This window comes from Lontra canadensis, unplaced genomic scaffold (genome assembly GCF_010015895.1).
Source record: "Lontra canadensis isolate GAN:19392208 unplaced genomic scaffold, GSC_riverotter_1.0 scaffold88, whole genome shotgun sequence".
NCBI classification, from domain to species: domain Eukaryota; kingdom Metazoa; phylum Chordata; class Mammalia; order Carnivora; family Mustelidae; genus Lontra; species Lontra canadensis.
The window spans coordinates 8391659-8407629 of NW_022631082.1; the positions used below are offsets into that span (position 1 = coordinate 8391659).

Here is a 15971-nt window from a genome sequence, read left to right on the forward strand (position 1 = left end):
AGCACCTCCTGCCATAATAGTCCTTTCATAGATCACAAAAGCAGTATGAATATTCTACCTATTTCCAGCTAAGTTTTCATAATGATGCATCCCAGAATGTAGACAGTAATAGCAGGATATATTCATGGACCTCACCTGTGCTTTGTGAGACAGAATAAGACGAATGTCTTCTCATCACTTGATGCCAAAAGCCTCCATGTGGATTTGTAGGCCATAAAGGTAACTTCCTATTACCTGGTTAATAGTTTTGTTTGTTTGTTTGTTTGTTTGTTTTGGATAAAAGTCCACAGATCACTTTGAATACTAGTACTCAGAAAAATGTTTAAGGATGTCTCTCTCAAAAGAAAACACAAAGAAATAAAGGAAAGAACGAAGATAGGCAGAAAATAAGATAAATTGTATAAAGCAGAGCACTTCTAGCATTTGCCAGTTTCCATAGTTTAATAACTTTAATCTTGCCCGATTTTCTTTTTGTTTATTTATTTATTTATTTTCAGTGTAACCAGAATTCATTGTTTATGCACCACACTCAGTGCTCCTTGCAATACATGCCCTCTCTAATGCCCATCACCTGGTTCCCCCAACCTCCCACCCCCTGCCCCTTCAAAACCCTCAGATTGTTTTTCAGAGTCCATAGTCTCTCATGGTTCACCTCATCTTCCAATTTCCCTCAACTCCCTTCTCCTCTCTAAATCCCCTTGTCCTTCACGCTATTTGTTATGCTCCACAAATAAGTGAAACCATATGATACTTGACTCTCTCTGCTTGACTTATTTCACTCAGCATAATCTCCTCCAGTCCCACCCATGTTGAGTTTTTAAAACACAAACCATATAATTTCTCTTAATGTATCAATCGCTGCTTGGGGCCAAATTTGCAACGTTCTCATCTCTGTTCTAATGGTTTCAGCAGTTACATGGAATGAAGAAAGCAAACCCATGTTTCAGAATTTTTCTTCCTCGGAATCTAGGAGGAAAGGAAGCTGCAGTCATTGGTCTTTTGGCTGTTTCTGTCCATGTACCTGGTCACCTTCAGTGGGAACCTGCTCATCATCCTGACCATTGCTGTGGACTCCTGCCTCCACACACTCATGTGCTTCTTCCTCTCCAATCTGTCTTTTGTAGGCATCTGTTTCACCTCCATCACCATTCCTAAGATGTTGCTGAACATTCAGACACAGAGCAAAGTAATCATCTGCACAGGCTTCCTCAGTCAGATATAGTTTTTTCATCATTTTTGGAGTATTAGACAACTTTCTCTTGACAGAAATGGCCTATGACTGGTTTGTGGTCATCTGTCACCCACTGCACTGCATGGTTATTATGAATCCCAAGTTATACTTCATATCCTAATTCTGGCATGCTGGTTACTGAGCATTCTGGAGTCTTTATTAAAGGGCCTAATAATTTTACAACTGTCTTTTTACACAGAGCTGGCATCCCACACTTTTTCCTTGCACTTAATCAAGTGGTCCCCCTTGCCCGTTCTGGTACCTTCCTCAATGATGAATTGTGATCAATTGTGCAACTGGTCTTCGGAAATAAAACTAGATTTTATTTCTCTCACTGGTATCCTTTTTTCTTGCTCTGGAATTATAACCTCCATTTTCAGAATTTCCTCATCTGGAGGGAATCATAGAGCATTTTCCACATGTGGGTCTCACCTCTCCGTTGTCACCTTGTTTTATGGTACAAGCCTTGGAATGTATCTTAGTTCTACTGTTACTCAAAACTCCAGGGCATGTGCCATAGTCTCAGTGAAGTACAGGATGGTTATGCTCATGCTGAACCCTTTTATCTACAATCTAAAAAAAAAAAAGGACACAAATTATTTCCTTTAAAAACATTAGTAAGATAAATGCAGATATCTTTCTACAAACTACTAAAACTATTTTAATTTAGTTCTTCAAAACTTTTAAGTCCTAGTGATCTAGTGATCATCTCTCTTATCCTGAAAACAAGAAATGTGTAGAGAATGTTTCTCAGCTAAAGGGGTTTTAAACATTGGGTATGCTTAAGGGGGCAATGGAGAACATAAATATATGGCAGTTTTATAGTCCATCCTCAATAGCAGTGAGAATCCAGGTCACTGGAAAGTCTCAGGTCTGAGAATCAAGCGAGACATTGTTACTCATTTTGGTATCTCAGGTCAAACTTCCTCAACTTAGAAGTAGTTTTTATATTTATATAGGTGCTTATGTCCTTGAAAACTTCTTTTCTACTTTATTCACTGAAATACTATGATCAATTGTCTTTTCCAATGAGCCCAGTGGTTTAATGTATTGGGAAAAATAAGCTAGCCTTGCTGCCTATCACATTAACTGAATTCCATCCTTCTGATGGTCAAATGATTCCCACATAGTATCCCACAGATGACATTCTCTCTCCTGGAGTCAGGAGGAACTCATTTCAACTTCAGCAGCCCCCATCTGAGCTCTAACATACATGGAAAACCACTACAGAGCTCTTCAAGGAAATTGTTGCACACCATGCAAATTACTTTCTCAATCTCTCGGTGAATGTAATGACCTCTGAAACCCTTCTGGGAGGGTATATGGGGAGTGAGTGACTGCACAAAGAGAAATCAACTGCCACATTCCTGTTGGCTTGTACCTTGGTTTTCTTGCTATCTTCTATAATAATATACTTAGGACACTGAACTTCTTTTAGAACAGGCCACTTTGAATCCAAACTTCAGTCAACTAAGTGATGAAAAGTATTTATGTTCATTTGCTCAAGCTCCCATAGAGACCTGGGTTTCTGATAGAGCACTCCATCAATATATTTGGTTTGCTCAAAAATTCCTTTCCATATTCAATCAAGTGTGACCAGTAGAGTTCATTCTCATGCACACTCACTAAATTTTGATTAAAAAAAAAACTAGTGTCTGTTGACACACGAAAGTTTTTAACATGGTTAAGAAGTAACATTATTTTGTTGTTGTTGTTGTTTTATGTGCTTTGGGTGTCATATTTAAGAAGTCATTGTCAAAGTCCCTCTTGGTCAGGGTATAGAATCCTTCTAACATGTTCCTGGATTCTGATCTCTAGTAGTTTGTTGAGGATTTTTGCATCTGTACTCATAAGAATAGTGGTTTGTAATTTACATTTCTTGTTGTCTTTGGTTTGGTATCAGGGTGATAATGGTATGATCAAATGTGCTTTGGAAGAGTTGGAGAAAATTTGGTGTAAAGTAGCATTTGATAGAATTAACCAGTGAAGCCATCAAATCGTGGGTTTTCCTTTGATGGGAATTTTTCTTTTATTGCTCTAATCTCTTTATTTCTTGTAGATATATTGAGATTTTTCATTTCTACTTGAGCCAGTTTTTTAGTGTATTTCTACGAATTCACCTGTCTGGTGTAAAATGTTTCATAATATTCTCTCTTTTTTTTTTTAATATGGTCCATACTAATGTTCACAGTTTAAAAAAATTAATGCAATCAGGGGCGCCTGGGTGGCTCAGTGGGTTAAAAAAATAATGCAATCAATTAACATATAGCATATTATTAGTTTCAGAGGTAAAGTTTGTGATTCATCATTTGCATATAATGCCCTGTGCTCATTCCATCGAGTTTCCTCCTTAATGCCCATCACCCAGTTACACAATCCCCCGACTCACCTCTACTCCAACAACCCTCAATTTGTTCCTATACTTAAGAATCTCTTATGGTTTGTTTCCTTCTCTGATTTTGCCTTATTTTCTTTTTACCTCTTGTATCAGTAACTTGAGTCTACTCTCCTTTACTTTATTTCATTTAGGTTAACTTTTGTCAACTTTGTTAATGTTCTCAACAAACCAGATTTTCGTTTCATTGATTTTCTTTCTTGTATTACTAATCTACATTTTCTTTTTTAAAAATATTTCTCCTTCAACTTTATTTTATTTTATTATTATTATTTCTTCTCCTTTTTTAATTTTATTTTTTTAATTTTATTTTCAGCATTATTATTTTTAAATTTCTTTTCAGTGTACCAGAATTCATTGTTTATGCACCACACCTAGTGCTCCATGAAATATGTGCCCTCCGTAATACCCACCACCAGGCTCACCCAACTTCCCACGCTTTGTCCCTTCAAAACACTCAGATTGTTTTTCAGAACAATCTAATCCACATTTTCTTCTTATTTTAGGGTTTTATTATTTTAAAGTAAGTATACAAAAGATTCCCCAGAAATATATTTCAAAATGTTTGTATGTAGTGCCTGAGCATGTGGGCTTAGAGAAAATGGGATTTTAGAAGTGAGTTGGAGGAAATTGGAGGGGGGGATGAACCATGAGAGACTGCTGACATGAGAAACAAACTGAGGATTTTGGAGGGGAGTGAGGTGATGGAATGGGTGAGCCTGGTGGTGGGTATTAAGGAGGGCATGTATTGCATGAAGCACTGGGTGTGGTGCATAAACAACGAATCTTGGAACACTGAAAAAAATAAAATAAAATTAAATAGAATAATAAAAAGAAAACACTTCTAAAATCCCATTTTCTCTAAGCCCACTAATCTACATTTTCTTATCACAAATCTCTATTATAACCTTAGGTAGCTCTGAATTTAGTTTGTTCTTTCTATTATTTCAGTTAAGGTATAAAACTAGGATATTGATTTAAAGTTTTCCTTTTTTCAAGGTGTGGGGGTTTACAGCTGTAAACTTATCCCTGGATCACTGTTTTTTGTCAAATCCCATAAATTCTGGGATGTTGTACTTTTATTTTAATTCTTCTCAAAGGATTTTATAATATCCCTCGTTATTTATTCTTGGACTCATTGGTTGGTTAAAGTCATGTTAAGGTGATTAAGGTCATGGTTAAGGTCATTAAGGTTTAAATGGTCATGTACATAGCAATTTTTTAGTTTTACTTATGATACTGATTTCTGGTTTCAGTTAATTTTGGTTGGAGAAGATACTTGATAAATTATTTTCAATTTCTAAAAATTATAGAGACATATTCAATATTTTGATGTGGTAACAATGAGAATCATCAGTCTCCATGCTCCCAAGGAAATGTCTTATTGTTTCCTACAGATTATAGTTTGTTGAGTATTATTCTAAATGATTTTTGTAAAAACTGCATTATTTTTCATATGTTATATCTGATGTCTCTGTTCTTTTAGCTTGGTTGTCAGCCTGGAGTTCAAAAGAGAATTTGTTTAAAGTCATGGTGAGGACAACACCAGAGAAAACAGATGCGAAAAAGAAGATATTCTGGTGGACATACAATGTCCCTCCAGAATCCGGGATACAGCAGGTATTGTGAGTTTTATAGCAGCCGTACCTAAAAAATGGTGAACTCCTCCAGAGATGAAAGAGTCCAAAGAGATAAGAACTCCAAAGACATCTCTTGGGACTAAATCCAGCACATATTTGCACTCTGTTTTTCTTTTTTATCTCCAGGGAACTACATCTCTCAAGGAATAGAGAGACAAAAGAATACTTCACCAATGAGGCTTATGGGAATTCAGCTCCTACAGCCACAGAAACTCTTAAATCCTTCAACTAAACCCTCTCAAGTCTATTCTACTAATTTCAGATGATGAGAAAACACAATTTTACCTTCTAGAAGCCTCATGAGTGTTTCTGTCTCCCTACCATTTCTGGGGGCAAATTCATTAATCACACAGGGAAGGAACTTCATGAGTGAGCTCAGCCTTTTCTGTGATAGTATCTGGGTGAACCACAACATCTTTACAGGTACTGGGGAGTATGATAATGATGCATAAATCTCTTTCTATTGGTAGTAACTTAATGTTATGCAAAAGCATAACAAGAAAAGTTTGGTAATAAAAAATCCTGTCAAGTTAAAGGTCCCAAATTTTGGAAATCAATGGTGGATGCACTGAAATATCTCTTTGTTCCCATCTGTTTCCTCTGGTCTTGGCTGTCAGTCATAGGGCCTCCCTGTCTTCCTGGCTTGTTCTGTTGTTTTACTATATCTCCTTTTAATATCACTTAACCATTTGTCTTTTTCACAAACATTTATTGAGAAATTACTGCATGGTAAGCACCAAGTTATATTCTGGGAATAAAGAAATTAATAAGATATTGTTCCTTCTCTCAAGGTGCTTCTGGTTTAAAAGTGGAAAGAAACATAGAAATAAGTAAATGCAATATCTGATATGGTGTTCCAATTCTGGTAAAGTGGGTCATAAAATAGTAGACTTTTCCTGGGGAGATTAGTGAAGTCTTCACAGTCCAGGTTATAAATGGACAGAGCTTTGAAGTAGGCACAGAGTTATTCCAGGTGGGGTAAGTGAGAAAGTCCTCTAGGAGGAATATCAAGAAACACAGGGATTAAACAAACTGTATATGATGAGCACTAGGTGTTATACTGAACGGATGAATCATTGAACATTGTATAAAAAAGCAATGATGTACTATACCTTGGTTCGTTGAATTTAAATTTAAAAAAAGTGTATATTGTGTTAGGTAATGAAGAATAGTTCTAAATACCCAGCCAACAATGTGAAGTTAGGGATGAAAAATGAAATTTGGGTCTGGCCAGGAAAGAGCCACCAAATAGTAGAAAGTCTTACATTCTGACTACAGAATTGATACATCCTCCTGAAATCAGTGCAAAATCAGTGCAGAGTTTATATCAGGTGATGGCCATGACTAAACTCACCTTGTGGAAAGGTCATCTGGGTCAATGGGTGGAACACATTATCACTGCTGTAAAAGCCAAAGCCATAGATAATGAGGGGTGGAAATAGGGACAGTGACATGGAGGTGGGAAGTGGGAGATGAATGTTTGAGGTTTGAAAAAACAGTCATCCAAGCTTTACTGTTAATACTAGACACAGGTGAGAATTTTTTTTTAATTTTGCTTAATTATTTCAGTAATTATGTGGTCAGACTTTGTGTATGAACAATGTGAGATGCAATAAGCATGCAATGGAGTCTGGAGTCAGCTCAAATATCACTGTTTCCAAGTCTTTTGTATTTCACCAATAATCTTATTTATTTTTTAAATTATTTTTCTCTGTATAAATATATTACATTTTTTTAAAATTTTATTTATTTTTAAAATTTTTATTAATTTAATATAATTTAAATTTTGTTAGTTACCATTCAATGCAATATTGGTTTCCGAAATAGAATTCAGTGATTCACCAGTTACATATGACACCCAGTGCTTATCACCAGTACCCTCTTTAATATCCATCACTCATCTAGCCCACCCCCACACACTCTCCGTCCAGCAACACTCAGTTTGTTCTCTATCATTAAGTGTCACTTCTACCTCAGCCGTAGCAACTTATTAGACATGTTTCCAGAGGCAAGGGAAACAAAAACAAAAATGAACTATTGGGACTTCTTTAAGATAAAAAGCTTCTGCACAAGGAAGGAATCAGTCAATGAAACTAAAAGGCAGTCCTTGGAATGGGAAATGATATTTTTAATGACATATCTGATAAAGAGTTAGTATCCAAAAATCTATAAAGAACTTACCAAACTCATACAAAAAATAATTTTATATTAATAGAGCTTACTAACCTCATTTTTAAAAAGAGCTTTAGGTTTACAAGGAAGTTGCAAAAATTTTACAGGTATTCTTCCAATCCAAGAGCATGGAATGGTCTTCCATCTTTTTGTGTCTTCTTCAATTTCTTTCATGAGTGTTCTGTAGTTCCTCAAGTACAGTTCCTTTACCTCTTTGGTTAGGTTTATTCCCAGGTACCTTATGGTTCTTGGTGCTATAGTAAATGGAATCGATTCTCTAATTTCCCTTTCTGTATTTTCATTGTTAGTGTATATCAAAGCCACTGATTTCTGTACATTGACTTTGTATCCTGCCACATTACTGAATTGCTGTATGAGTTCTAGTAGTTTGGGGGTGGAGTCTTTTGGGTTTTCCATATAAAGAATCATGTCATCTGTGAAGAGAGAGAGTTTGATTTCTTCATTGCCAATTTGGGTACCTTTTATTTGTCTTTGTTGTCTGATTGCTGTTGCTAGGACTTCTAACACTATTTTGAACAAAAGTGGTGAGAGTGGGCATCCTTGTCGTGTTCCTGATCTCAACGGGAAGGCTGCAAGCTTTTTCCCATTGAGGATGATATTTGCTGTGGGTCTTTCATAGATAGATTTTAGGAAGTTCAGGAATGTTCCCTCTATCCCTATACTTTGAAGCATTTTAATCAGGAACAGATGCTGGATTTTGTCAAATGCTTTTTCTGCATCAATTGAGAGGACCATTTGGGTCTTCTCTCTTCTCTTATTAATTTGCTCCATCACATTGATTGATTTGCAAATGTTGAACCATCCTTGTAGCCCAGGGATGAATTGCACCTGGTCATGGCGGATAAACTTTTGAATGTGCTGTTGGATCCTGTTTGCTAGGATCTTGTTGAGAATCTTAGCATCCATATTCATCACTGATATTGGTCTGAAATTATCCTTTTTGGTAGGGTCTTTGCCTGGTTTGGGGATCAGGGTAATGCTGGCTTCATAGAAAGAGTCTGGAAGTTTTCCTTCTGCTTCAATATTTTGAAACAGCTTCAGGAGAATAGGTGTTATTTCTTCTTTGAAAATTTGGTAGAATTCCCCAGGAAATCCGTCAGGTCCTGGGCTCTTGTTTTTTTTTTTTTTTTTTTGGGAGGTTTTTGATCACTGCTTCAATCTCGTGACTAGATATCTGTCTATTCAGGTTGTCAATTTCTTCCTGGTTCAATTTGGTGAGTTTATCGTTTTCCAAGAATGCATCCATTTCATCTAGGTTGCTTAGCTTATTGGCATATAACTGTTGATAATAACTTCTGATGATTGTTTCTACTTCCTTGGTGTTAGTTGTGATCTCTCCCTTTTCATTCATAATTTTATGAATTTGGGCTTTCTCTCTTTTCTTTTGGATTAGTGTGGCCAATGGTTTATCGATCTTATTGATTCATTCAAAAAACCAGCTTCTAGTTTCATTGATACGTTCTACTGTATCTCTGGTTTCTACCTCATTGATCTCTGCTCTAATCTTGATGATTTCCCTTCTTATGTGTGGAGTTGGTTTGATTTATTGTTGATTCTCCAGTTCTTTAAGGTGTAGAGACAGATGATGTGTTCTGGATTTTTCAATTATTTTGAGGGAGGCTTGGATGGCTATGTATTTCCCCCTTAGGTCCACCTTTGCTGTATCCCATAGGATTTGAACCGAAGTGTCTTCATTCTCATTAGTTTCCATGAATTGTTTCAGTTCTTCTTTGATCTCCTGGTTGATCCAAGCATTCTTAAGCAAGGTGGTCTTTAGCTTCCAGGTGTTTGAGTTCCTTCTGAACTTTTCCTTGTGATTGAGCTCCAGTTTCAAAGCATTGTGGCTCTGAGAATATGCAGGGAATAATCTCAGTCTTTTGGTATCAGTTGAGTCCTGATTTGTGACCCAGTATGTGGTCTATTCTGGAGAAGGTTCCATGGGCACTTGAGAAGAATGAGTGTTCTGTTTTTTAGGGTGGAATGTTCTGTATATATCTATGATGTCCATCTGGTCCAATGTGTCATTCAATGCTCTTGTTTCTTTATTGATTTTCTGCTTCAATGATCTGTCTATTTCTGAGAGAGGCATGTTAAGATCTCCTACTATTAATGTATTCCTATCAATATGACTCTTTATCTTGATTAACTGTTTTCTTATGTAATTGGCTGCTCCCATATTGGGGGCATAGATATTTACAATTGTTAGATCATCTTGGTGGATAGTCCCTTTAAGAATGATGTAGTGTCCTTCTGTATCTCTGACTACAGTCCTTAGTTTAAAATCTAATTTATCTGATATGAGAATCGCTACCCCAGCCTTCTTTTGAGGCCCATTGGCATGAAAGATGCTTCTCCATCCCTTTGCTTTCAGTCTGTGTTTATCTTTAGGTTCAAAATGTGTCTCTTGTAGACAACATATGGATGGTCCTGTCGTTTTATCCAATCTGCAACCCTGTGTCATTTGATGGGTGAATTTAGGCCATTCACATTGAGAGTGATTATTGATAGATACGTTTCCTGGTCCAGCTGCTCTTTCACAGGGGGTCCTGGGCTGGGACCCTTGTAACAACATGGATGGGACTGGAAGAGATTATGCTGAGTGAAATAAGTCAAGCAGAGAGAGTCAATTATCATATGGTCTCACTTATTTGTGGAGCATAACAAATAGCATGGAGGGCAAGGGGAGATGGAGAGGAGAAGGGATTTGAGGGAAATTGGAAGGTGAGGTGAACCCTGAGAGACTATGGACTCTGAAAAACAATCTGAGGTTTTTGAAGGGGTGAGGGATGGGAGGTTGGGGGAACCAGGTGGTGGTTATTAGAGAGGGCACGGATTGCATGGAGCACTGGGTGTGTTGCAAAAAGAATGAATACTGTTACGCCTAAAAGAAAAAGAAAATACAGGTAGTTCGCATAAACCTGCATCAGTTTCCCAATTCTTAACATTGGTCATCCAGAATGCATTACATTTAGCCATCATTTCTCCTTGGGCATCTATTTTTTAGGAAAGATTCTCAGTCTTTTATTCTTTTGAAGAACTTGATAATTTACAGAATTAATGGTCAGATATTTTGAAAAGTATTCTATCATTTGAAATTTGTCTGAGGGTTAACTCATGATTACACTAGGGTTATGGATCTTTTTTTTTTTGGCAGGGGGGAAACACACAGAGGTTGTCATTTTTATCACTTTATATCAAAGATACAAACTATCATTGTGACTTTGCACTGGTATTGAACATACGAATAAACTACTGTTTATAGTTTTCTCCATTGTAAAGTCATTGTTTTTCCTCCTTTCCACATTGTACTCTTTATAAGGGAGTTATCATGTGTAGCCCACAATTCACTATTGGTAAATTAGCTTCTGCTTCCTTGAGTATGGGATATCTATATAAATGATTGAAATATTTTTGGCACAGATTTTTCCATGTATTCATTAATTCGTTCATTCATTCATTTTTGCCAATGTGAGTTTTTTGAATTGGTTCTGGAGTTTATGAGATTAGTTCTCAAATATGAATAGATTTAAAAGACTAATAACTTTTATTTCCAGTAAGGAAGAGAACAATAGAGATCTGCAAAATATTACCATTTGATATTCCTACTAAAACAATGATAAAATGGGAGGATCTGGATGGCTGTGTATCTAATACTTCCAAATACTGTTTCAAACTAATAAATATACTGAGATTAATGGCCTGTTCCTAATGTCACTGAACAAAGTGGGGGAAAGAAGAAGATTAGCGCAATTGAATTCTTAGTTCAAATACCTCATAAATGATCTGAAAAGTTTTATGTGTGCCCTGAAGGGGACATTTATTTCCTGTATCTGTAAGGCTAGAGTTGCTGAACATCTTTCATCCTCTGACTGTCTACATTACAATGCAAGTTGGTTGGGTAGCCAAGTAGGAGGTCTACAGTTAAATTGAAACACTACTTGGGAAGGAATGGGATCCTGCATGTTGGAATGAGGACAAGTGGGAAGACCTTGATGAAGCTGGAGAATTGAACTCCTAAGTTTGATAAGTCTTCTTTGCCAATGGAAGCTGCCTCCCCACCCCAGTGGGTTTGACTTCCCCATCCTCAGTAACAAGGTCATCCACAGCCCCAGTGGTGTCATATTTACACTTCATTCTGAGGGTTTTCCCTACCTTACCTAGGGAAACTCATGGCTCCCCACAAAGCAGTTGCTGCCCAAGACAATGCTGTCTCCTCAAGTCTCATCCAAAACACTCCTTTCTGTTTCTAGCTACATAACTAGACTGAGATACCAGCAGACCCCTAAGGGTAAAGTGCAGACTGACCTGTAAGGAGGTGTGCTACACTCCATGAGAACTACTTGATTTTTCTAATTTATACAGACAAAAATCCAGGGAACATGTTTGGGAATGGATGTTTTAAGAGTGTGGGATAATGAGAGAAAGAACATAAAATTGGAACAGGCTGAATTTTTTATATGGGCTCACTAAGCAGATATTCTGCATTTAATGTTGCAGCTTGGGAACTTAGTTTATTTGGTTGAAACATGGACTAAATGTAGGCCACAGTGAGTGAGTTGGAAATGCCAGACCTGCTGTGGTTTAATGTAAAGTAAGGATTTAGAGGCTTAGGAAGATTGGAAGGTTAGAATGTATTTGACCAACTCATCCACACTGGAAGAGTCCAGAAGACACACATTTCACCAAGACTGATAAATACTTCTTGAGGGGAGTCTCAATATCCTTAAAGAGCTCTGTGATCTTCTCCTCGGGCTAGATCTTACAGCAGAAACTCAGCCATCAAATTGGGAAACCCAAATGAAGTGGGAACACTTGGATATGAGGATGGCAAGGACCAAGTGGCAACATCAACCACCAAAAGAAAAGTGGGGGTGGTTGCTGTGGTGGACAGCAGGGTGAAAGCCTCTATGGAATAGTCTGACTTGTTCTGATGTGTGGTGTGGTTATTTGGTCATGTTGTTGACAGAAGAGAAACAGGTAGAAAAACAACTAAATTCTTACTTGATCTGTATAAGCAGGAAGGTTCTAGGTTAAGTAAAGAAAATAAACCTTAATCAAAAATAGAATCTCAGATCCTCAAACCATTCATAGTAATTTATAGACTGGTTATACTCCCCCAAACTTATTCTATTTACCTTTACCCTTGCTTTCCCCATTAGGACCTTCAGCCTTTTACCAGGGTAACTGGCTAAATTTCAATTGCTTTGTCTCTTCTCTATCAGTTTCATCAGCTACATGGAACCAGAAAATCAAACATGTGTTTCAGAATTTATCCTCCTGGGGCTCTCAGAAGAGGTATTACTACAGCCCCTCCTCTTTGGACTGTTTCTGTCCATGTACCTGGTCACTTTTATTGGGAACTCGCTCATCATTCTGGTCATTATCACTGACACCCACCTCCACACACCTATGTATTTCTTTGTCTCTAACCTGTCCTTTGCTGACATCTGTTTCACCTCCACGACCATCCCCAAGATGCTGCTGAACATCCAGACACAGAGAAAAGTCATTACTTATGCAGAATGCATCACCCAAGTATACTTCTTCATGCTTTTTGGAGATCTGGATAACTTCCTCCTGACTGTGATGGCCTATGACCGGTTTGTGGCCATCTGTCATCCTCTCTACTACATGGTTATCATGAACTCCTGGGTCTGTGGGTTCCTGCTTATGTCATCCTGGATCATGACTGCCCTTCAGTCATTGTCACAGAGCTTAATGGTTTTGCGACTCTCTTTTTGTAATGATTTAGAAATCCCTCACTTTTTCTGTGAGCTTAATCAGTTGGTTCAACTTGCTTCTTCTGACACCTTTCTCAATGAGGTAGTGATGTATTTTGCTACTGGACTTGTTGGTGTTGTTCCACTCACTGTAATCCTCTTCTCTTACTCTAAGATTGCATCTTGCATTTTGAGAATCTCATCAGCTGAAGGCAAATGTAAAGCATTTTCCACGTGTGTGTCTCACCTATCAGTTGTCTCTTTGTTTTACTGCACAGCCCTTGGGGTGTATCTTAGTTCTGCTGCTACACAAAACTTCAGGGCAAGTGCCATAGCCTCAGTGATGTACACAGTGGTCACGCCCATGCTGAACCCTTTTATCTACAGTCTCAAAAACAAGGACATAAAGAAAGCCCTTAAAAGACTCTTTAGCCAAGAAACATTCTCTACATAGGGGTATTATTTGTGTGAAGATAGAGACTTGAACATGAGTCAAAATGCTCAAAACCCTAGAAGACCTAAATCATGGTAATATTATCATCTCACAGAATGATAATCTGCAATTTATGTTATCACAAGTATTCAGTCTCTTTAATGTTTCACACTTTATAAGTAACTGTTTCTTCTGTATTTTATTTAAAACTTTAAGCTCTCACTATATTTTTTGGGGGGGCAGTGTGGGAAATAGAATCCAGTGCATGAATTTTCAACAGAAAATATGTGTAATACAAGAGATTTGTTGCTTACAATATTATAGGAAGAACTAGAGGAATAAATGTGTGATGCTCCTTGTGCCAGATGAGAGCAGCTGCCCATCAGGTTATCTGCTCTCAAAGAAAATCCATTTGACATATCAAAGACTATACCAATTGTACTCATCCACTCTAGAGATTGAACACATTGCAATAGCAGAAGGAACAGGGCCACCATTGATAAAGTTTGTAAATCCACATTCACTCTCTAAGATCTATTTTTTTTTCTGCACATTCCAAAACATAAATCTGGCACAATAGAAATGACAACCCTTGATATTCAAGCATTGATAGTGTTGTTAATATTTGTCATTTTCCCAGGGATGCGTTGTTATTTTTTATGTTTTTGTAGGTAAGAACACTAACAGGAGATTTATCTTGGTACCTCCTACCATAATGTCCCTTCCTCAGATTATAAAAGCACTGTGGGCATTCTGCCATTTTCCGTCTCAGACTTTTCCATCTCTGCATGCCAGAAATTAGATCATGAGAGTATATAGTTATGGACCTGAAATATGCTTGTGAAACAGAACAAGTTAGGTTAAGTAAGGTTTTATCATCATCACCTGGCCCAGAAGTGATTTACTGGTTTGTATGCCATAGCGGTAATTTCCTATTTAGGAATTCCTGCTTCACAATTTTCTGATAAATTTCCACAGGTAGACAGACAGATAGACAGGTGAAAAGGAAGAAAGAAAGAATGAAGGAAAGAAAGAAAGGAAGGAAGGAAGGAAGGAAGGAAGGAAGGAAGGGAATTAGTTTTACAAATGAAAAGTAGAAAAATCCGTTATAATATTTGCCAATTTCCATAGTATAAATCTCTTACCTTGGCCAATTTTAAGCTACACATACTTTGGATCTACCAACACGGGGAGGGTGAGATGTTCATAGTTAGATGTCATAACCCATTTGGAGCCAGCTCCAACACATAAGCATCTTTGCTTAATAAGGTCAGGAGAAAAAAAAAAAGGAGCACTAGACTGTTGTAATTTTAGTGTTATAATGGTTAGTGTTCAGTGTTTTAGTTTAGTACTTTTTTCTTTTTTAATTTTTTTAAAAATTTTATTTTATTTTTTGAGTGTTCCAAGATTCATTGTTTATGCACCACATTCAGTGCTCCATGCAATGCGTGCACTCCTTAATGTCCATCACCAGGGTCACCCAACTCCCATCCCTCCTCCCCTCTAAAACCCTCAGTTTGTTTCTCAGGGTCCACAATCTCTCATGATTCATCTCCCTCTCTGATTTCCCCCAACTCACTTCTCCTCTCCAACTCCCAATGTCCTCTGTGTTATTCCTTATGCTCCACAAATAAGTGAAACCATATGATAATTGACTCTCTCTGCTTGACTTATTTCACTCAGCATACTCTCCTCCTGTCCCATATATGTTGATTAAAAAAAGTTAGTTATTCATCCTTTCTGATGGAGGCATAATATTCCATTGTATATATGGACCATATCTTCTTTATCCATTTATCTGTTCAAGGACATCTTGGTTCTTTCCACAATTTGGCGACTATAATCATTGCTGCTAAGAACATCGGGGTACATATGCCCTTTCTTTTCACTATATCTGTATATTTGGGGTAAGTACCCAGTAGTGCAATTGCAGGAAAATGGGAAGAAGTTATGAAGAAACACTTTCCCAAAGAAGATATACAAATGCCTAACATACACATGAAAAAATAGACCAAATCTTCTTTATCCATTTCTCTGTTGAAGGGCATCCCTGCTCTTCCCAGTTTGGCTATTGTGAACATTGCTACTGTAAGCATTGGGGTGCATGTGGTCCTTCTTTTCACTACATGTGTATCTTTGGGGTAAATACCCAGTAGTGCAATGCAGGATCATAAAGTGGCTCTATTTTTAACTTTTTGAGGATCCCATTTTCCAAAGTGGCTGTTTTCCAAAGTGGCTGCACCAACTTGCATTCCCACCAACAGTGCAAGAGTGTTCCCTTTTCTCCACAACTTCTTCAACATTCGTTGGTTCTTGCCTTGTTAATTTTTGCTATTCTAACTAGTGTAAGGTGATATCT

At 37.4% G+C, this 15971-nt stretch overlaps 1 protein-coding gene and 1 pseudogene across 1 annotated transcript; both read left to right on the top strand.

Moving 5' to 3' along the window:
* The first annotated feature begins 1015 nt into the window (after positions 1-1015).
* On the top strand, positions 1016-12651 carry LOC116882861 (annotated as a pseudogene).
* A 43-nt stretch (positions 12652-12694) lies between these two features.
* Positions 12695-13633, top strand: LOC116882862 (olfactory receptor 7A17-like). Its single transcript, XM_032883487.1, has one exon. It carries the CDS (start codon positions 12695-12697, stop codon positions 13631-13633), a length of 939 nt encoding a protein of 312 aa, XP_032739378.1.
* Positions 13634-15971: the final 2338 nt, after the last annotated feature.

What these genes read in the sequence shown, in the direction of transcription:
- LOC116882862 (XM_032883487.1), top strand. Translation starts at nt 12,695, where the DNA reads ATGGAACCAGAAAATCAAACATGTGTTTCAGAATTTATCCTCCTGGGG.